General features: G+C 43.8%; 2 protein-coding genes across 11 annotated transcripts in view; both read right to left on the bottom strand.

Annotated features, from left to right (window-relative positions):
- ATE1 (arginyltransferase 1) overlaps window positions 1–4,761 on the bottom strand; it is a 75,348-nt gene extending 70,587 nt beyond the window's left edge. For 5 of the 8 annotated variants that reach the window (XR_014564932.1, XM_083741397.1, XM_083741403.1 and 2 more), the window contains exons 1-2: window positions 2,529–2,791; window positions 696–759 (exon numbers count right to left, since the gene is read on the bottom strand). Coding sequence is in view for 7 of the 8 variants with exons in the window: in XM_083741397.1 (XP_083597523.1) it covers window positions 696–759; window positions 2,529–2,637 (173 nt within the window). In the remaining variant the exon portion in view is untranslated. Of the gene's footprint in view, window positions 1–695; window positions 760–2,528; window positions 2,792–4,425 lie in introns of those variants that run through there. The other 3 variants (XM_083741402.1, XM_083741401.1, XM_083741398.1) reach the window with 2 other exon arrangements.
- Window positions 4,762–6,748: 1,987 nt separating this feature from the next.
- Window positions 6,749–18,936, bottom strand: NSMCE4A (NSE4 homolog A, SMC5-SMC6 complex component). 3 transcript variants are annotated; one of them, XM_083741427.1, is made up of 11 exons: window positions 18,581–18,936; window positions 17,474–17,554; window positions 16,399–16,529; window positions 14,516–14,667; window positions 13,542–13,644; window positions 11,213–11,303; window positions 10,661–10,755; window positions 9,497–9,545; window positions 9,257–9,342; window positions 8,962–9,045; window positions 6,749–8,285 (listed from the first exon to the last, which is right to left on the bottom strand). In XM_083741427.1, exons 1-11 carry the CDS (start codon window positions 18,849–18,851, stop codon window positions 8,277–8,279), a joined length of 1,152 nt encoding a protein of 383 aa, XP_083597553.1. In that variant the 5' UTR covers window positions 18,852–18,936; the 3' UTR covers window positions 6,749–8,276. The 3 variants fall into 3 exon arrangements, with proteins under 3 accessions (XP_083597553.1, XP_083597552.1, XP_083597554.1); XM_083741426.1 differs by lacking the exon at window positions 6,749–8,285 and having other exon boundaries at window positions 8,292–9,045; window positions 18,581–18,923; XM_083741428.1 differs by lacking the exons at window positions 6,749–8,285; window positions 18,581–18,936 and adding an exon at window positions 17,682–17,906 and having other exon boundaries at window positions 8,292–9,045.
- Window positions 18,937–20,665: the final 1,729 nt, after the last annotated feature.

Raw genomic sequence — 20,665 nt, 5'->3', positions numbered from 1 at the left:
CACAAATGGAGAACTTTTCTGATAGTATACAAGTTACAGTTGGTATAGGTATTGCAACAAAACAGAAAAAGAGCAGGAAATGAAATGAACTCACTCATGGCATGGGAGCTCTTAAAGGGCCAAACTGAAGTTTATGCTTATGATGAAAGAGACCGTAAAGGGGCTGCAGAATTATGCACTGTCTCCTTGCCTTCTCAAGTCTCTCTCCATAGCAAATGCCCCACTTCTTCCTTCATTACCACTAAAACCTGCTGACCTCTAGATGCTCGAGGATGTAGTCTAACTCCCAGCCAACATGGCCAATGACCAAGGATGGTGGGGGTTTGAGTGTAGCAATATCTGGAAGAATACTATGCCTGAGCTGAAGGCCACATAGGCACAAAAGTTAAGGAGGTCCTCCAAACCAGGTTATCTAGGGATAAGTCTACACTCTTTCCCCAATAGAAATAGACACTGCCATATATTTTCTGTGAGGAGGAGTGAGAAGCTAAGACTGAAGAAGCACAAGCAGGGCAGCACTTTGCTAACATGACTTGAAAACACTTTCCCTTTCAGTTTCCTCATGGTACAATGCGAAGTTTATGATCTTATATATTTTTACAATAAAATGTGGCAGTTTGAATTCCACAATGTGCTCTTTAATATTGAAACACTGGATTCAGTTACACCAAAAGTGCTCAGATGACATCTCTTACCTTCGCCAACCTCTGTCGATAAGATCTTGGTAATCTTGGACAGTCAGTGAATGAGCCCACATGCCTGAAACACACATCAAACAAGACATGGGGGGGGGGGGGAATAAAAACTTCACTTCAAATAATGGGAACAAAGCCAGTTCCTGTGGAAAGCTACTGCTTCCTGTATTTCTGTATGAAATTTTTTAAACACAAAATTAAAACTTTGTGATGAACATTAAAATCCACATTCCTCACTAGTTTTGCTACATCCACCCAACACTTCAACACCCTATATTTAGTCTCTACCCCAATCCCACTGACCAATCTAATTTACTACACTCCATTAGCTTTTCCCACCATTACTCTCCCCAAGTCAATGCTTAAGGGAAATGGTCCTATCTGCATTAGCAACAGGTTCTCCTTGTCCTGCTTTGACATGTCACATTCACCTCTATCTGCTCCTTCTGTCTCACAGGCATTCAGCAACTCTGCCAAATCTAGCTCTGTGTTTATTCGCCCACCATTTACTCTGTCCCATTGTTCCTTACTGTCCCATCCTTTGCCTCTTTGCAACAAAACCCATTTCTTTCCTCAAAAATATTGAACCTCCTCTACTGTCAGTTTTTCATTAGTTCCTCTCACACCCACAATACTGCTCTTTAACGCAGCAGAGGGCCTATTACTATCTCTGGGTGAGTAGCTGTAGATCAACAGGGATTTGTGACACCCTATTCTTTTAACAACAACAACATGACTTCCCCTTCCCAATTAGGCAGCCAAAATGAAAAGAGCTTGGAGAACAAATATTTTGTGTAGAGGACTGTGAGCTCAAAAGAAACCCCTGAACTGCTTAGCAGCTGCTAAGAGGCAGTCCGTTTTACACCTGGCTCCAGCCAGCCACTCTCCACAATATGACACATTAGTGAAGCCTGCCTTCTCTGCATTAACCCTCTCAGCAGTCACATTGCCAGGCCTTTTGTACTGTCCCCGTGGTTCTTCCTAGTTCTGAGAGCCAAAACAAAACACAAAACAGGGAAGGGAGTGGGTAGCAAATAAAGGATCCAGAGAGAGGACAGTAACTAACTACCAACCATTTTTATGAAGAAGGCTGAGTTCATGAAAGTTTGCACCCGTGGTTCCCTACGTGGGGCACAAATCCTACATGGGGGGCAATTTGATTTTTAAGGGGGGCAATTTGAGAATGCATTAGACCAAGCCTTTTAGGCTTCCTCCACATGAAGAGTTCACTTTTTTAAATAATAAGAATTATATGTCACGGGACGGGGGGTGGGGATCAGGATTTTAGAGATGCTCAGGTGGGGCATAGCAAAAAAGAAAAAAGGTTGGGAACCACTGGTTTACACCATTAACACGTTTGGATTTTGGATGCAGGTGTGTGTGTGTGTGTGTCCCTTCCCAATCCCTGCTGCAATCCTCTGGATAGCACAGCAGTCCCTGACTTTTCAAGGGAGGCCTGAAAGGGGTAACCCACCCCCTTACCTTATCTCCTTGTGGCAGCCCCTCAGCTACTGCCCTAGAAGGAAGTGGGGTACCCAGAAAGTGGGCTTGTGGGTTTCATTAAGCCCCCCACCCCGCCTCGCTTCTTCGCCATAGCTGGGAGGTGGCAGGAACTTGGGTGAACACCAATCCGCCTAGACTTCCAAGGGTCTGCAAGGAAAGTGAATCATTTCGGACCCCCCCCAGAGCCAAGGCCCAGCTCAGCCCATGCGCACTTTCCATGCATCTGGCGCTCTGCTCTTATTTCTTTAAAAGGTAGTTTTAAGGAAAGGGAGACACGCGCGCAGCGCCCTCCCTTCCTCTGCTGCTTCTCCCCGCCCTCGGGATCCTAACCGTGGGAGAGGTTGCCGGTGTCGCTCTTGCAGTAGCCGCAGCGGTAGCCGTCGTCTCCGCCCAGGTACTCCACGATACTTGGGGAACTACTCCCCCCCGCCGCCGCCATCTTTGCCGGCCGGCTTAGGGTGCCACAAACCCTTCAGGGGCCCCGGAAAGCAGCGGCAGCAGCGCCGGCGGCCGCCATCTTAGCAAAGGGCAAAAGTTTGGGTGGAGCAGGGAGAGGGCTCCAGTCTCCCTCGCTTTCTGTCGCGACTTCCGGGAGCCCATCGCACAGCTTCGCATCTTCCATGTGCGGGGCAAAAAAAAAAAAAAAAAGAGGCATCAAAGGTAAATACTGTGTCTTAAAGGGACAGGTTTATTATTAGTTGCAGCGGGTTTAAGTTTATCGTATCCTCTGCCTTAAAAAAATAAAACCCTTTAGACATAGATATCGTTTCTTTTTCTGGCACGGTTTTGGGGTTTTTTTCTTCTTTAAAACCATCGTGGCAAACAGAAATTCAACAGATGGAGATGAAATGATGGGAGAATCATTCACCTGTTTTGTTCACTTTGCTGCCTGCTATGCAGCCTTTGGAAGGCATTGTAAATTTTCCCAGAAATAGCTCGATACTGTGTCGTTAATGCAGCCAGTGAATTCTCAGTTCTGACAGTTGTGTAGGTATCGTGCATACATCTTGCACACTGTGCTTGTTTATTTGGGCATCAATCCCACTGTGTAGAATGAGATTCCCCAGTAAAGAAACATAGGACGACAGCTTTATTTCCACTTGAAGTCACTCCAGGCATTGGGGAAGTAACATATAAACTATTAAAATAATTGCATCTGCTCCAGAGCTCCGGGGCCAAGTATACCCTTCCCTTCCGTTTTGTCTAATTGTCTAGCCAATTTTTCCCTGTCCTCATACAATCTGATTAATGAGCAAACTACTGCTTTAAATTATGCCAGTAGGATAAACATTACTGAAGCTGCAGCCCTCTCTACCCACTGAGCGGGACTCCCTTTTAAGAAGAGACTGCCGCCATACTGAGGAGGGAGGACTAGAGTGCTCAGGTTTCCAATTTTTTACGGCTTTCTGGCATTTTAAAACGTCGCACGAAATTCATATAGACGACAAAACAACGATGCAGGTTCATCAGAAGCAAGTCGCACTGAGCTCAGCCGAGCTTCACTTTCGCACAAGTTTATTTTGGTATAAATCCCACTGTTTGTGCGGGACTAAACGGTGTGCTCAGTGGGGTTTACCCATTTGCAAGAGCCTTACTTCTGAGCAAACGGGTATTAGACTAGAGCTCTAAACGCCTCCTTTTCGCGGGCTTCATTTCTCTTAATTTCCTCCTCGCCCAACTACGTTTCCCCATTCAAAAGCTCCGAAGCTCTGTCCAAAAAAACCCAACTTTTTTGGAGCCAAGAGCCTTGACGGTTTCTTTCAAAGCTGGAAGGACGAAGGAGCCCTTGCCCTATCCCGAGTTTTCACTTGGGCTACTGCTGCTCCTCGGCTGGGAGGCTGCTAACGGGGGGGGGGGGGAGCAAATGCAAGGGCTGCGCGGCACTCCCTGGTTCTCGGGAGGAAGGCGGCCGGCAGCAGCGAGGACAGGAAAAGTCTCAACATGAACGCCGCCATTTACTGTATTCCCAGGCGGAGAGCAGGGCGACCGGCGGGGGGCTCCATAAAAGCAACGGACAGGGCGTGCCAGTTCCGCCATCTTTACTGAGGGAAGGGCGTTAAGTAACAAACGGCGGAGAGAAAAATGCACCCGCGACAGGTGTGCTGCTGGCAGCCGTCGCTACGTAGTCGGGGATTTCCTCTGCAGGAACATCGGCGCCTACCTTCCCCGCCCCCCCCGCCTTAGTTAGGGCCTTCCTGAAGTTATTCTTCCACCCTCCAGCTCTTACCGTGGCTTGCTTTCCCCCCGGCAGAGTGACAGTAGCCGCATCGGTAGCCCTCTCTCGTCCCTTCGTAGGCCACGACGGAGTCCATGATGCCCAGCCGGTCCCTGCTTGCGCTACGATGCCTCGTTGGCAGAGGGGGGTGGGATCGGAGCACCTTGAGCCACCTGCTCCACCTTGCAAGCTGCTCCCCCTCCCTTGCCCTTCACCTGTTCCAGCCACCCGAAATAATGAGCTTCAGCTCCGGAGGATGCGGCTCTAGGAGCAGCATCGCCGGCTAATCAGGAGCGCTCTCTCCCCACCTCAAAGCACGTGCCTCTTGCTTTCTGGGTAGGAAACAGCCGCGCTTGCACTGGAATGTCCCTTTTCAGAGCCCCAGCTTTCAACAGCCGACTGCTAACTCAGGGATGTGCAACAAGTGGCCCTCTAAATGTGGTTGGGACTTCCGTCTCCCATTATCCCTGACCACTGGCTACACCGGCAGGGGCTAAAGGGAGTTGGGAGTCCAGCAACATCTGGAGGGCGTAAGTAGGGTGGCCACCCGCTTTGGACTTGTAACCAGAAGCCAAGTGTACAAAACGCTAGATTTGCTGCAATTTAACGGAATTGTCTCTCCCAAACTCCTCTCCTAGCCAAAATCCAGGGCTCACTAGCATGTGGAAGTGCATGCTGACAAGGGGCAGAATGAGAAATAGCTTGCTCTTACACATTTAAAAATATTTTTATATTAATTTTCCGCACACGAAACTCAGAGAACATGTGCCTTCTTCCTTTTGTTTCTGGGCAGAAATGCTGGTACACCAATCACTTACATGAAAGTCTTTGACTGCTATAGGCACCTGCCACTACCATACCAGAGGGAAAAGAAAACTAGAAACTTAAAGTTGAACCATTTGTGCAACTATAGCCAATAACACTTGCCAACCTAAACACTTAATGGAAGAATAAGGACCAGATCAGCATTTATTCTGCCTTCAGACCATCCTTTGCTGGTAACAACGGTAGCTGTTTAAACAATACAATCCAGTATTTTAATATTTTACAAATTTCCACCATCACACTAGAAGGAAGGATAGTTCCTTCAAACTCTGCTCTTCTTGAGTGCAGAAAGATATAGATTCAAACAAATACATTCATTCATCCTTCAGTTCCCTAGTTCCTAGGATGACATTCCAAGGGCCATAAGCACCATCTGATTTCTCTCTCAGGCCAGATAAATCTGAACTCAAAGGTCTCTGTTCCAGCTGCCACAGAAATGTCCCCACATTCCTGATATGAAGAAGTGCAGTAGCAATGGAGCTTTCCCAGTTCCCTACTAGTTCCCCAAACTGGGGGGTGGGAAAAGAGACTATGCCAGGGTTGGAGATCATTTGTCAAAAGGAGTAAAGCAAACAAAAAACCTATAGCAATTTAAAAAAAAAAATCATGGAAAAGGCCTAGAGGACAGCAGCACTGTTCTGCCCTGTAGGCATGAGCCTGGCAGGGCACTGGATGAGACAGTCTTACCATGTTTCCTTCACCTCACCATAGATTTAAGTCTTAATTGTCCTGCAGGTTTCCAGGTGGGATGGGTATGAGAAATAAATTGATATGACCCTACTACCGGATATGGGTTAGATGTATGCACATAAGTGATTAAGTCCATATTATGGAGGCTGGTGACAGAGGGGCTCATATTAGGCCAATATTAAGTTCCCCCAGGCCCACTATACATGCAACGAACTAAGTAAGAATTTTACTAAGCTCCTGCACAGAGAAATCCACAGAAGTTATGTAATTCTCCTACCACAGGCTAATGGTTAGAGATGACTATCCTTTCATATTCACAAACGCAAGTTGCTACTTGGTACATTGGCCTATATACCTACTAGGTGTATGTATATGTGTGTGTGTGTGTGTGTGTGTGTGTGTGTGTGCGCGCGCACACACACACACGCACACACATACATACACACACTACAAGAGCCAGTGTGGTGTAGTGGTTAAGAGCGATGGACTCGTAATATGGTGAACCGGGTTTGATTCCCTGATTCTCCACATGCAGCTGCTGGGTGACCTTGGGCTAGTCACACTTCTCTGAAATCTCTCAGCCCCACTCACCTCACAGAGTGTTTGTTGTGGGGGAGGAAGGGAAAGGAGAATGTTAGCCGCTTTGAGACTCGTTCGGGTAGTGATAAAGCGGGATATCAAATCCAAACTCCTCTTCTCTACTATAATGTTGACATTAAAGCTAGGTTACAATTAACATTACTATCACCTCACCAGCATGAGAGTTAGTAGTTGGCAACTGATATAACTAGAAAAATTACATACACATAACTAGAAGAGATACAGCATTTGTGGTTTTATTGAATATTCTTAACATAAGGAAACTGAACCATACAATTTATAAACAATGCTTGCCAATCTATTTCTGAATGAATTGTTATGGCTGTTGTATCTTACTGTTTTCAGCACAGTTTGTAGAAAAATATTGTATAAATTCAAATCAATATATAGTACAATTTGGTTTTACATCTATGCCTTTTTATTTTGTTCCAAGTCCCCTTTCATATAATCTTGAATTATCACTTTTCTTTGATTTTCATGTAGCTGAAACCAACTAGTTCTTTAAAAAGACAGCAAGTTCTGTGGCCCATAAAACAAGGCAGCTCCAGGAATACATGGTTACCCCAAAACCGATAATCCAAATGGATCTTCTTGATTCTTTTAGACTTTAAGGCACATTTGTCTACAAATATTCGTAGTTGTATGCATGTGGAAGGGAGGCTACTATAGGCTGAAGGACAACTAAGTTGCGCTACAATATGCTTATGTAACATACAAAAAAAATTTCAAAGCAAACTTCCATGTTATTGCATTCTATGACTTAGTTTGCATGACATAATTTGGCTTATAAACTATCAGTCACATTGGTACAAGTTTAGAAAACCATGCTTGTTTCACTGCACAAGCTGTAACCAAGGCTTATCCTTGGCTTGCTGGTTCATGCTTTTCTTGAAGAGAAGCAAACCACGAGCCAAGGCTCCCACATCATGCTAAGTCAGACCATGGCTTAGCTTCAAGTAGCATGACAAGCCATGTGATCAGGGGATGAGCAAAGCAGCCACAATTTTCTGAATGCACACCAGTATGCTTGCTCGTTCAAACCATAGTTTGAGCTTTGCGTTACATGCAAACTCTGCCATTAGAAAAATAACGATATCCCCCCCCCAGAGTTGTTTCTCGGACATGCCACTTCCTTCTTCCCTTCACCAGAAGTAGCCTTCATAGAGAACAACGCAAATGCATATGTATATCTATTTTGAGATGTACAGGAAACTTGCTATTGAAGCAGTTTCAATGGAAACAGACCTTGATGGACTCATTCAGCCAGCTGTGGAGGTTTTATCATGCAGAAAGATACATGTAATGCTCTCTTTTTAGCTTCCCATTTCTAAACTTTTTCCCTTCTCCCCATCATCATATATAGATGATGGAATTCAGAATCTGATGTGACTAAGCAAACACCAATCTCTTTGTTTTATACCAAAGGCTCATTTGCAATTAACATGTACTTAACACTGTGCAGATTACAGTGGAGCCATCCCTCAAGAAGAGCTGGGATGGAGCCATTCTAAATCTTCAATGGAATGAAGTTGAAACATGTAAAAACATCACTTACAGAACGGACATACAGAAGGGAAGACCTTCAATTTCAAACTTTTGCTGTTAAAGCACATATATAATACATTATCACCTGGAGAGACAGAGATTCTCTTATTCAAATATCTGATCCTTAAATAGAAAAGGATTCTGCCATCCTCCTGGCAAAACTTCAAACAGGAAACTGGTCAGCACTGTCTTCTTATAGATCCTTAGGATGCCTGCATAATAAATAGAACACAAGCCACTACAAAGTAAGCTTTGTTATGTCTTCAAATATAATAAAAAAGTAAGGCTGTCATAATGGTGCAGTTTGCTTGGCCGCTGATAGGTGGCGATAGAATTATGAGAGCTGCTGGTCAACAGCCGCCTTTGCAGGGCAAGTAGAAGGGAAGCGGTAGTAAAAACAGGTAGGTGGGTGACCCAGGAGAACCGTGCAAGTGCTATCAAGACAGGCTGGTGAAGTGCCCCAGCAGCAACCTTACTCTGCTGCTGCCGCCGCCATTGCCCACCTCACACCAATGATGCCATTTTAACCTCAGCAGTGCCAGAGGGAGAATGTGAGGGATATGGAGGAGGGAGACAGAGGCTGGCAGCTCAGGCAAGTCACAGAGGAAGGCAGGACAAGGCAGCTGTACAGCAACTATTCTGCTCTGCCAAGGCCTACCACTTGCTTCCTCCTCGGACTCTGATGCAAAGGCTGAAATGGTTTTGGGGTGAGGAGGGCAGCATGAGCGGAAGAGGCAGGAGGAGGTCTAAGTGGAATGGGGTTGGTGAGTGAAGGGAAGCAAAGCAACCAAGCAGCGTAGCCTCTAGTCTGTACATAAAGGGAAGAATCACACTGGAAATAGCATAAAACGATTCTGTGGTAAGATTTAGGCCTGAAAGGCACCTTACATTCTCTCCGTTTCCATCTGATGTCCCAGTCTTTCTGGCAGGTGGAATCATGGGCTGTGAAATCTCAAAATTCCTCACAATATTCTGCAGCAAAGAGTTTGATTGTAATGTTATCAGTTCAATTCATCCTCTTGTGTATATAAAAAGCACATTCACAATAAGCTCTCTGCCTTTTCTCCCAGCATCCGTTAAACATATGAGGTCCACAATTGCAGAATTGTTACCCAACATGTATCTCTGGCCAATAAAAATATTCTTCCTCTGACTACTTCACTTATTTAACATTTCCATTTACCTCCCATTCTTCATAACTCATCGTTATGACTGCTTGCTTCCGTGCCTGAGCATCCTCGTCATTGTCTTCTTCAGGCGTTAAAGGCTCTATCAAAATAGGTTGAAAATTGTTTAAATGTTTTTTGAAAATGAAAAAAAAAAAGATATATTCCAAAGTAAAACAGTATACATGTATGTAAGTTTAGTTAACTTTAGTGTTTGTTTGTTTTTTAAAAATTAAAATATTAAAAATTATTCTTGCCTATTACAGGAAGCTTATCCTGATCCAGCTTTATTCCTGCAAGTCCATCCTAGGAGAGAAACAACTTTAATTACTAACAAGAATCAAATATGCTTAACTGATATGCAAGAATCTGAAAATTGACATTCACCTGCAAAGTTCAGACATAATGAGAAATCATGATTTCCTGCTACGAGAATGAGCCACAGGAAGCCGCATAATAATTTGTCGTCCCCACCGCACCCCCATTCGCTTTTTCATTCCCCATTTTAAAATAGATTTGTTTGAGCTATGGTTACTGAGGACAAGCCAGGATTCCCCATTTTTCAAAAGATTTTAAGGATCAGGCCATGTTCCCTATGGTTTTCAAGTTTTGAATTCTAAACCCATTAATGATCAGGAGAAAGCAGATTCAGACACATGGTTCAAGATTACAAATCAAACAGGATATTGGGATCAGGAGCATGCAGCTCCTCCCCACCCACACAGAAATTACGCACAAATTGCAGTAAAGAATTGCATGCAACTGTCAGCAACCCATAGATATAAGCTGTTTGTTTATTTTTTATTGACTTTGACAACTTTAATTTAAACCAGGCTTACACAGCAAATTTCGGAAATGTTTTGTTTTACAAAAGTTGTTTAAACAGTTATAACCAGCAGAGAAACGATGCAGAAATTTATGTAAAAGTTTGCACATCAGAGGGGAGGATCCATAGAGTTCTCTTGGCCCACTTTTTAAAGTGCAAAATTTTCAACGTGGACAAAGTTAGAGGTGTTCTGTAGCTGGGATTATCAATGACACAGCACAGGTACTAGGCTCAAACGTTTTCACTCGGTCTTTCCAGCCGGTGCCTGCTTGCTTATTTTGGACTACCAGCTCCAGCCAGCAAAGCCAATGGTCAGAAATGGCAGGAGTTGTAGCCCAACAACATCTGGAGGATGCCAAGCCAGGTTAAGAAAGACTAATTTCAGGTTATGTTCATATGAACTATTTGTTAATCATACATGGCCATGGTGAGAATTAGCTAACTAACAGCCCTGTGGGAAAGAAACCTCCAAGTCCTCTGCTTCTTCGCAATTCTGCCTCGAAGAAAATTAAGTACAACAATGGCAATCATGGAAGTATGAAAATAAAACCAGCTTATTAGTGACAAAATAAAGCTTCAAAAAGTTTCTCCTTACCCTTATTAAGAATGAAACGTGAAACATGTTTTCCACAGTTCGTGCAAAAGAATCTGGATCAGTCACAAACTCAAGGAAGGATATTGGATTATTAGCTACAGAAAGAAGAATGTGACTTTGTCGTTACTGCTACAATTATCTACCTCTTATCTACCTCCTCTCTTGCTTCCTTTAAACTCTCATTAGGTAGCAATTCATGCACATCTAAAATTCTGGAGAGGTCTATTTTAATTTCATATTTGCTCTTTTCCATTGCAGGTCCTGCATTGATTGAGAGCAGTGGTCCCCAAACATTTTTCCTCATGGACCACTTGAAAATTGACAGTGGCAAAGCAATTTACTAGGTGAATAAGCTTTTCCAGAAATAACACCTGAGAAATTAGGTAACAAAAAGCAAGGCTATAGACACAAACATTTCAATTTCCAATGCTGTACCTTCACACATCAGTAGAAAAGGATTAAGTGCTGCATTCCCCTCCTCCTCCACAGTTATTCTTAAAGGAGGAAGAAGAGAGCAAACTGGACCCCACAATATATTCCATTTATACTTACGATCTTCTCTGTGATAGGCTTGTAAGAGTCCCAAGATCCTCTCTACTTCTTTTTCTGTAGCTTCCTCGTGAGATTCTTCCATTTTATTCAGCTAAAGAACCCAACATGACAACAAGCGATCATTCACGCAACTGCATTGTAATCAGCATTCTCCAGTTCCCCTCTAATATTTTGCACTTATAGCAAGGGAATAAAAATTCTGTAACTCTTATTAAAGTCAGCTGTATTATTTTGTGCACTCCTAAGGTCAAATGAAAGATCTACATCAATATCTACAAGATACAAGTAGATAATTGTAGACTGTATATATAGTCGTACCTTGGATCCTGAACGCCTTGCGTGTCAAACGTTTTGGCTGCCAAATGCCGCAAACCCGCAAGTGAGTGTTCTGGTTTGTGAACGTTCTTTGGAACCCAAACATCTGACACGGATTCCGATTGAGTGCAGGAAACTCCTGCAGCTAATCAGAAGCTGCGCCTTGGTTTTTGAATGTTTGTAGAAGTCAAACGGACTTCTGGAATGGATTCCGTTCGCCAACCCAGGTATGACTGTAATATGTATATAGAGAGAGTGTGTGAGTGTGTAGCTTAAACATTTAGGTATGTCAAAGTTTTGCTGAAGCTGCAATATTCTAGTGTCCCAAAGGTGGGGGTGGGGGGAGAATGTGCCAACTGAGACATGACTTTTAAGTCATACTACTAATGTACAAGGAAGCTACTGGGAGAGAACTATCAGAGAGCGCAGTGACTGACCAAACTGAAGAGCAAGTTTTCGGTGGAGGTTTAAAGATTTTATGCCCGTTTTACAAACTGCAACATTACAACTACCTGCCACTTCAACAATGCATTTTTCCTTGAAAACACACATCACACCCTGCTCTAATAAGACAGTTCTGTGCTTCTAGACAAGCAGTCTTTCAGAAGGGGTTATAAATTTGCAATAGGTACCTCCGTTACCTGCTTATGGCTATGGTGATTTCAGAGTGGTTGGGGAGATGAGGTTGAAATTCCTACACTGTCGAGAAAGTCATGGGGCCAGTCACCACCTCTCAATTTAACCTATCTGGCAAGGTTATTTTGAGGATAAAATGGTCAAGATCCATACACCTACGGTTTCTTGGAGAAAAGGGGGCTATATATGTAATATTTGGAGTGTAGTGCCTCCCATCAGCTATAGCTGGTGGTCCAGCTCTGCCCCTATCTGGAAAGGAGCAGCTTAACGCTTGTCATCTATGTTCTGGTAACCTCTAGGTTAGGTTTCCTGAAACACATGATATGTGGAAACTTTAGCTGACGAAGTTTGGAAACTTCAGCTGATGCAGAATTCGGCAGCTACTTTGCTCACTGGGGCAAGATGGTCTGAGCATAGAGTGCCGATGCTGGCCCAAATTAGTTTCCGGGTCCAAGTGCTGGTTTTGACCTATAAAGCCTTAAATGTCTCAGGGCTGCCACAGCTCAAAGGATGCTAACCCCGCTCCAGCAATCAGCATCCCCAGGAAGGCCCACTGGGCGCTTTCATTATATATTTTAGGCAGCAGGTGAAAACATTCCTTTTCTTCCAGGCTAATTGAACAATCTATGGCCTTTTAAACTGGGGGAGTGCTTTTTGTTTGTTACTGTCATACACGTGGAGGAAAACCTTAAAACAAGTAGCAGAGATCAGAGGCAATAGTACTTCATCCACAGAGCTTTGCGCTGAAGGCAAATGAGTGTAATGGTCACAAATCTGAACACATTCAAGACTGGCAGAGTCCACAAAAAATCCACTTGCAGCACTTACAAAAAATTATAAACTTATAACAAGACTAAAACTTAACACCAAGCATGCTATGTACAGAACACCACACCAGAAGGAAGAGAGCTAGAAAGAGAAACCCAGTCTCCTTCTGGCCTATATTAACAGTCAGCATGACCTTAATTGGAAGAGATAAGAGAACCAGTTCAAACCAGCTTCCCAGAAGGTATAACCCAAACAATCTTGACCCTTCTGCCTGCTTCTCTCACACAGAGAAGCTTCTAGGAAAGATCTCTACATATCAGATCAGTACTTTCTGCACTAAGCAATGCAAACTGACAGCTACTAGGTTATATATTTGCATTTTTATATTCTAAACCACCCTGTAATGCTTGAAGAACAGTACAGAAATTTAATAAATAACAATGTATTTATGCCTGAGTCCTGTTTTGTCACTATACCGTGAACTACAATCAATTATTTCCAGCCTTAAACATGCACCCTTAAGCTCCATGTAGCTTACACTTGCATTGCAGTGGGCTGGACTAGATGACCCTTGGATCCCTTCCAGTTCTACAATTCTACACATACACACCTGTGCAGGCATTGCCCTTCCTTCTTCTTTTGATCCTGGCTTCTTTCGTTGCCTCTCAACTCGCGGCCTCTCGACAGGAGGATCAGCAGTAAAAGTGCCCAACCTAAACCAAATAAAATATTGTTAAGTCCCTGATTTTTTGGAGGGGTGGGAGAGCCATAGCTTAGTGGTGAACATCGGCTCTACGTGTAGAAAGTCCCTGGCATCTCCAGGTAGGGCTGGGAATGTTCCCTGTCTAAAACCTTGGACAGCCATTGGCATCAGTGGGCCGGTACTGAGCTAGAGGAACAATACTGAGCTAAATGAAATGTGCAACATTTGAAAGACCTAATATAAATCTCGAATTCAAGATTCCTGCAAGCAAGCGTGTGGAAACATAAATTTTGAAAGAATTTGATGGTGAATCTGGAGAGATTAATTTTGCAATTAGTGTCACTGAGTTGCCTGTGGAGAGGTAAAATTGACGTCCAGGTTTGTGAAGACAGAGTACCAGCATATCTCTGGAGAACACATGCTTCCCAGTCAAAGGAATACAGAAAAGGCCTCATAAAACAGCTGTGTATAAACAACAACATGGCACCTGGGCATAGAAACAGGAAATACTACTTTATCTTCTCATTCTGAAAAGTTCAAAATAAAGGTAGCTGCAGTCCAAAAGCCATCAGTCTCTTTTCTCCAGCGCAACCTGGTTAACTTCCTGTCCACATTTGGTGCAACACCCCCTCAAGGTGCAAGGCAGAAAGGACAAGACAGTGAAAAGCCTCTGCTGCTGTTTCTCTCCATCTCCAGATGATCAGCAGCAGCCACTGACAGAAAAGGACCAAATGTTGAGTTCACTTGGCTATGTGATCAGACAGCCACTCTGCAAAGGTTTGTACTCAAACAGGGTTTTTGCCAATCCCTTCTCTACAGGGTAAATCCTGCAAGGCTTCTCATACCACAGTTAAGTTGAAGGAAACCTCAAAGAAACTTACATGCAGTGGAAAATGGGTGCTCTTTTAAAATACTTCATTGCTTCTTGACCTAGTTTAGTCCAAGCATCACTAGGCAAAAATCCACCATCAGCCTGCTCTTCTTCGCTATCGCTATTTTCTCTTTCCAGGCGATTTAAACCCATAAATGATAACTGTGGAGGAAACACACTGCAGTATCATTTCCTATCTGTAGCGAAAATGTGCGTCACCAAAAGCTATGAATCCACTTTCTAGAAATAGATACATGAATGGAATATCAAGTTAAATACGTCAGAACTTTGAAAGAAATTACCAAAGAAACGTAAATGAGATTCTATTTAATCTAATAGAATCTCATGCTCAGAGGCCATTCCAAGCACATAGAGGGTCAAACCCCAGTTGTATCGCTCATAAACTATTACAGACTTGCTACTAATTTAGCAAAGTGCTATATTAGAAAAATCCTTATGTCTGGCTCAGCCAGGCTACCTTACAGTCTTAAACTTCAAAAATAAATAAATCAATGTTTTATTATTAAAACTGAGGGCTATTCAATTCTAGCCACACACTAGACCTGCAGCATGTTGTGAACCATTTGCAATATCCCAGCTATTACAACCTGTGACTCCAAGTCAACAGAGGCAGAGCCCTTTCTGGTTCTTTTCCCTATCAGGAACTGCTCCCACCAGCTTCCTGTCTGCATATGTGATCAGCTTAGCGAAGACGAGGGAGACCCTTATCTTTTCTACATACCCTGGCAACATGGCACATATAACCTTATTTGGCTCTACTGAACCACAAAGGGTACCTAGTAACAAATGGTGACAGCGCTGGTACCTGCCTGATGTGAGAAGTTAATTTAGAAATATAACACAGATTTTAACTTACTGCCGCAAGCAACTTGGCTCATGACAATACTGTGAGAATTGTACGATTCCACACAAATGTGGCAAGACTGGAAAATATGGTATTGGGCAGAGTTTAGTTGCCCCCAACCAAAGGTCATGTTAAAAATAAGGAGCATGTTTCTCGTTCCTGTAACAGAAGCTTTGTGGGCAATGCTAGGTGTTCTTATTCAGTTCTCATTCTGGCTTCTAATTTTTTTTTAAGAGCTCTAGTACCCTGAATAGTTTCTTGGCCCTCTCCATAACTAAGAAATTAAAAATACTGACTAAATAAACAAGCAAAATATGCATAATTTAGAAAGTTTAAGCATAACTAAGAAGGCAGCTTTTCTTTGCACATAACCAAAACTATGCTGCTGAATTTTTTTTATTTATATTTTGACTTAAGCACAGAGGTTCTTTTCAGATATGGTTTGTGTTAACCATAGTTAAGAACACACCAGAGTTTTGTCTTTCTAGCTGTCCACTACGGTTTTAAGCTGCTTGTTTGCTTACTTCTCTCATCTGTTCATAACTCGAGTTTCACACGTTCTTGATGATGTAACACATTCTTGGAGCAAATAAATGGCCCTAAACTGAACGGAGCACAAATTGTATTACAAACCAGTTTCAGAACCCAGTCTGTTGGTCCCAAACAAGTCACAGCTTGTGAACAGTCTTTGTTCACAAAACTCCCTGGTTTAGCAAAATAGCCCATGATTTTGTATTACCTCTGAACCCAGAGTATGTCCTACCCAGCTATGTGAATCTTGCATTTCATACTACAGGATTTGGGACCTTTGTATATTTGGGACCTTCTTATAAGTGCTCAACAAAGTGCTTATCTTGCAACTATAAAGTTGTTATTTGCTTTCACATCTATACTAGAAATAATTTTGCTAATAAGCAGTAGGTAACCGGGGGGGAATGGTGATGGTGATTTATGGACCCAATTCCTATTTAATAACTCTTAAACATAGCAACTTTATATTACTTCAAAACTGATCACTCCAAACTTACTAAATCTTCAGCAAACTCAGATGGATCAAACACTGTCATCTCCGAGTGCAACTGGCTTGCCTTTTCCTTTCCTAGATTTGATGCCAAAACTAGGAACTGAGCATCCAAAGCAGCCTCCCTTGCCCGGGACACTGTTATGAAAGAAATACATTTTGTTACTCTCAGAGACAACTGAAAAATAAGAACAATTTGATTTTAATTATCACCCACTTTTCTAAGGGGCCAAGATTTCAGGCCCTCAAGCATTCAATGAGATCTACTAGAACAGAAAATTGCAATTCCTTGTGGCAGCATCAAATACATTTCTGCTTCTAAGATGGTTTGGAAGAGTGGGTTCTTAATGACCACCTGCAAAGAGTCTGCTGAAGGTGCCTAGAGATAATTTGGTTGCAAACCCTAAAAGACCTACTGTCCCACTTAGACCAATGTCACTTGGTCTGGGGGGCTGTGATGGACTCCAGCTTCCAAGGCCTAATTAGTTCTTATAGAGCAAAAAATACGGTGAATAAAATTGGCATTGATATATGAAGCAACAAGAGGATGCTAGACAATGGAAGCTACCATGTAATTGTTCCTAAATCAACCTAACATTCCAATTCAGAATGGTTAGTTTTCCAAGTCAGTAGGAAGGGAGCCCCCGAAGACATCTAGTTAGAGTACAATTATTTGTACATGTATCGGTCATACTCTATCAACAGGCACAGAACCAAAGAGCCAGAAAGATAATGTTTCAGAGAAATGAGAAACTTCAAAGGCCTTGAAAACAGAAAAGAACAGCTACCCTCCTCTGCCCCCGCTTTTTCCCAGGCCTTCACACTCCTATTCCTGCTGTTATCTAAGGAATGCAGAAAGCTAGAGCCAGCATCCTTGAAAAGATTGCTTAGAGTCTCTCCTCTAAGGACGTTGACTTCATTTAAAAAAAAAAAAAATAAGTTCAGTTCTATTTGACACGAGACAAAATATTACTTTTTATTTCAAGTACTATTTTATTTCAAGCACCATTTCCAAATGTAAAGTGGGTGGGGAGGCGAGAGAAGTAAATATAAGTATCTATTGTGGGCTACCACCATCTTACCTCCTGTAAATAGTCTATTCGCATCTTCCAAAGCCTCTGTGAGTTTATCATTTCTGGTGCTCAGCATCATTTCACGATTCTCTAGAATAAAAATCAAGCATAAGTAATGTGCTTTTAGAGGAAAACGAAAACAAAATAAAAACACATAATCCAAAATATACCCCTCAAGTAAATATGAATGCAAGTCAGTTACAGCTCTGAATCGTACCTCTTAACTTACAGCTTGTTTAACTTTATGCATGTTCTAACCACAGCAACAGCTCTAGAATCATCAACCTAACAGCACCTACATTTAGAACAAGCATACGCAGGTTGGAAACCAGGTAACTGAAGAAGCACCACTCTCTATACTTGCTAGCGCAGGCATTAAAATAATCTTGGGAGGCCATAAACTTAGGATTAGGGTTTCATGAGAATTTCTAAAGAAGAGCATGAGAAAAGCTGCCAGTGGGTTGTAAGAAAATATGCTTTTAATTGGCGCTATTTGATGAATAAAGAATAAAGAAATAATAAAAGCCGTGAGATTGAAAATAAACGAGGGATTCACATATCACTATTTTGTCCCAAGTGGGGTATGCCGCTCCAGAGCACACTCGAGGATATGCAAACTTTCTGAACATTTTTGGTTTCTCCTTCGTACTACCCGCAGTAACGGAAGAGCTGCGTTTTGCACCTTTTCCGTCGCGAGCCACAACACAAAAGCCATGCATCAATGAAGCACAAAAAAACAACTTTTCCCATGGCCGACGGGGAGTACAGTACGTATTGCTATTACAACTCATGACACAGAAGGGAGAAAGTGAAAGTGCGAAGAGGGGGGTCGGGATCCTGCAGGGGCGACCAACTCTCCCACGCCTTCCTGGCGGACCGTGGTGAGAAGAGGGAGCTGGACCATTTTTGGGGGGGGAGGGCATATGGGCTCCTTCCCTTATGTGGGCACAAGACCAGCCAGCCCCCCACCCCACTTCTCTACCAGTCTCTACCAGTCACCCCAGCCAACCTTTCCCTACGGCGCGGAGGGGGGACGACTCCTGAGACCGTCGAGGGGAGCCCGGCGCCTGCAGCTTGGCTCCCCCACCCGCCTCCCCTCTCCTGCCCCGCACCTACGCTGCACGGAGGAGATGAGCTCCCGGTACTGCTGGCGGAGCAGCCGCCGCGTCACTTCGTCCGCCCCGTCGCTGTCCGACGGCCCCGGCAAGGCGCCCTCGGCTCCCGCTGCTCCTCCGGCCGCCCCGTCCTCTTCTTCGCTGCCTCGCCCGCCGCCATCCCCATCGCCCGCTCGCGCCCGGCGTCGAGGAGTGCCGCCGTCGGGGGAGCCGAGCTGCTGGCTTCGGGAGCGCCGAGGTGCGTCGCCGCGGTCGCTGCCGGAGCCGGACATGGTAGCTGCGCGCTCTACCCCGCGCGCCTCTCGAGTGAGAGCGGCTCTGCCCTCCCGCTCTCGCTTGAACCGCTCGGGAAAGGAGGAAGGGGGCGTGGCAGACTCCGGACGCCCTAGATGCACGAACGGGTAGAGCGCCTCGCTCGACTTCCGGCAAAAGGAAAGAGAGAGATGTTAATCGGCTCTATCCTCCTCTAGGATACTTCGAAGTGAGCCGGAAAGAGCGACGGAAAGCCGAGGGGTCCGAATCAAATCGCGAAGCGTAGCTCAGCCGCTGATGCTGCTTCGTCGTTCAATGTGGTTGTGTACTTTTGATTTTTCATTTATGACTACTTTTAGTTTTGTTATGTTTGTAATTATGTGATTTTTTAATATATATGTTGCAGGCTGCCTTGAGCATGGTTTTAACTTTGGAAAGGCAATATACAAATGAAATGATTCATTGATCCCGAGTTAAAAGATGCCTAAGCTATCACTTCTGTACCCTCCTTTATAATAATCATCATTTGATTCCAGAAACACAGTTAAGGTAGCAGCACAAAATCCAGGGAAGTGTTTTCAATCTATACAGTGCTTTAAAAAAAAAAAAGCAACTTTTTGGGAACAAAATCAGTCAACAAAATTCTGAAACATATCTCATGTAAGGAGGAAGAAACTGCTCTTTTGGGGGATGCAGTTTTTCCTACCCCCTGAGGCCTTTCGACTGTTGCCAATGCATGCAGCGGGAGGAGCTGCCTGGGTGAAGTTAAAGCCGAGAGCCCGATCAGCTGATTCCTCGGGGTCTGCCTGGTTGTGCATAAAAGCAGGTGCACGCGAGTGCCTTCGAAGAAACGCGTGCTCAGTGAAACGAACCAAAGAAATTTCCGCGAGTGGACTTGCGGGAAAACACCAGCACAGTCTTTCCCCTGTCCAGTTCAGTCTGAGTTAGTGTTTTTTTTGAGCAGAAGAAATGCGTAGGCAGTGACTGTGAATGCTGTTTAGCAAACTCCGATTTAAGAACAAATGCATGTGATAAAGAGAGAGTGCTCCGCCTCCGCACACTCTGATTTCTTGATTGGTACATGAGGAAGACGTGGCACCCAGCAGGGGGTAGTAGCAGCATATGATCGTCTGAGCCTGCTGCAATTAGTAGCCCAAAAATGAGCTTTATTAAGCTGCAGCACTCAGGACAATTTACATAAGATAAAATAAATCAAGGACAAGTGAGCTTAATAAAAACTTTTTTTCTAATATACCAGTTAGCCACAGTGGTTCGCTGTGTAGGGCTGCTTGTTTCTGTTGCTAGGCAAAGACCTTTGGCCACAGTATGAGTTTAACAAGAAAGCCAAGTGAAAACCCTAAAAGGCATGGCTTACTCACTTCAGTATGCTTAGCATATACACAGCCTAGTATTAAATACACTCAGATTTACTTCATAGTACGTGTGTGCTGAATTGGAGCCCTGCCTTCCCTGAAGATTTAAGACAGGTGACAATAACTAAAAGTATACAAAGTATGCATATGCATAAGACATTCAAACACATCAGAAAACTGCACCCACATCTGAATGGCAGGATCTAGAATCAGTCTAAATTGAAAGCAGTATTTTAAGGACGAGGATGAATGATTCCATATTGCGAAAAACTACATGTATGTGCTACGAACAGAGGTGAATGCAGCCTGACAGCAGGGATGAGGAACTAGTGAGGCCCTTCAAATGTTATTGGATTCCAATTCCCATCATCCTCAGCCAGCATAGCCAGTGGAGAGGGCTCATGGGAACTGTAGTCAAACAATGCTCAGAGGACAACACTTCTTCATCCCTGCTTTAAAGT

Source organism: Podarcis gaigeae, assembly GCF_964106915.1.
Source record: "Podarcis gaigeae genome assembly, chromosome: 5".
In the NCBI taxonomy this organism is placed as follows: Eukaryota; Metazoa; Chordata; class Lepidosauria; order Squamata; family Lacertidae; genus Podarcis; species Podarcis gaigeae.
Note: the sequence above shows the minus strand (reverse complement) of the source record. Positions and strands in the feature narration are given on the sequence as shown.

Bases quoted from the DNA above. Each gene is read 5' to 3' on its own strand.
- NSMCE4A (XM_083741426.1), bottom strand. From the start codon at position 18,851: ATGTCCGGCTCCGGCAGCGACCGCGGCGACGCACCTCGGCGCTCCCGA. The intron at 16,530-17,473 runs GTAAGATGGTGG...CTTTCATAACAG, and splicing joins GAATAGACTATTTACAGGAG to TGTCCCGGGCAAGGGAGGCT. The intron at 13,645-14,515 runs GTAAGTTTCTTT...TATTTGGTTTAG, and splicing joins GCACCCATTTTCCACTGCAT to GTTGGGCACTTTTACTGCTG.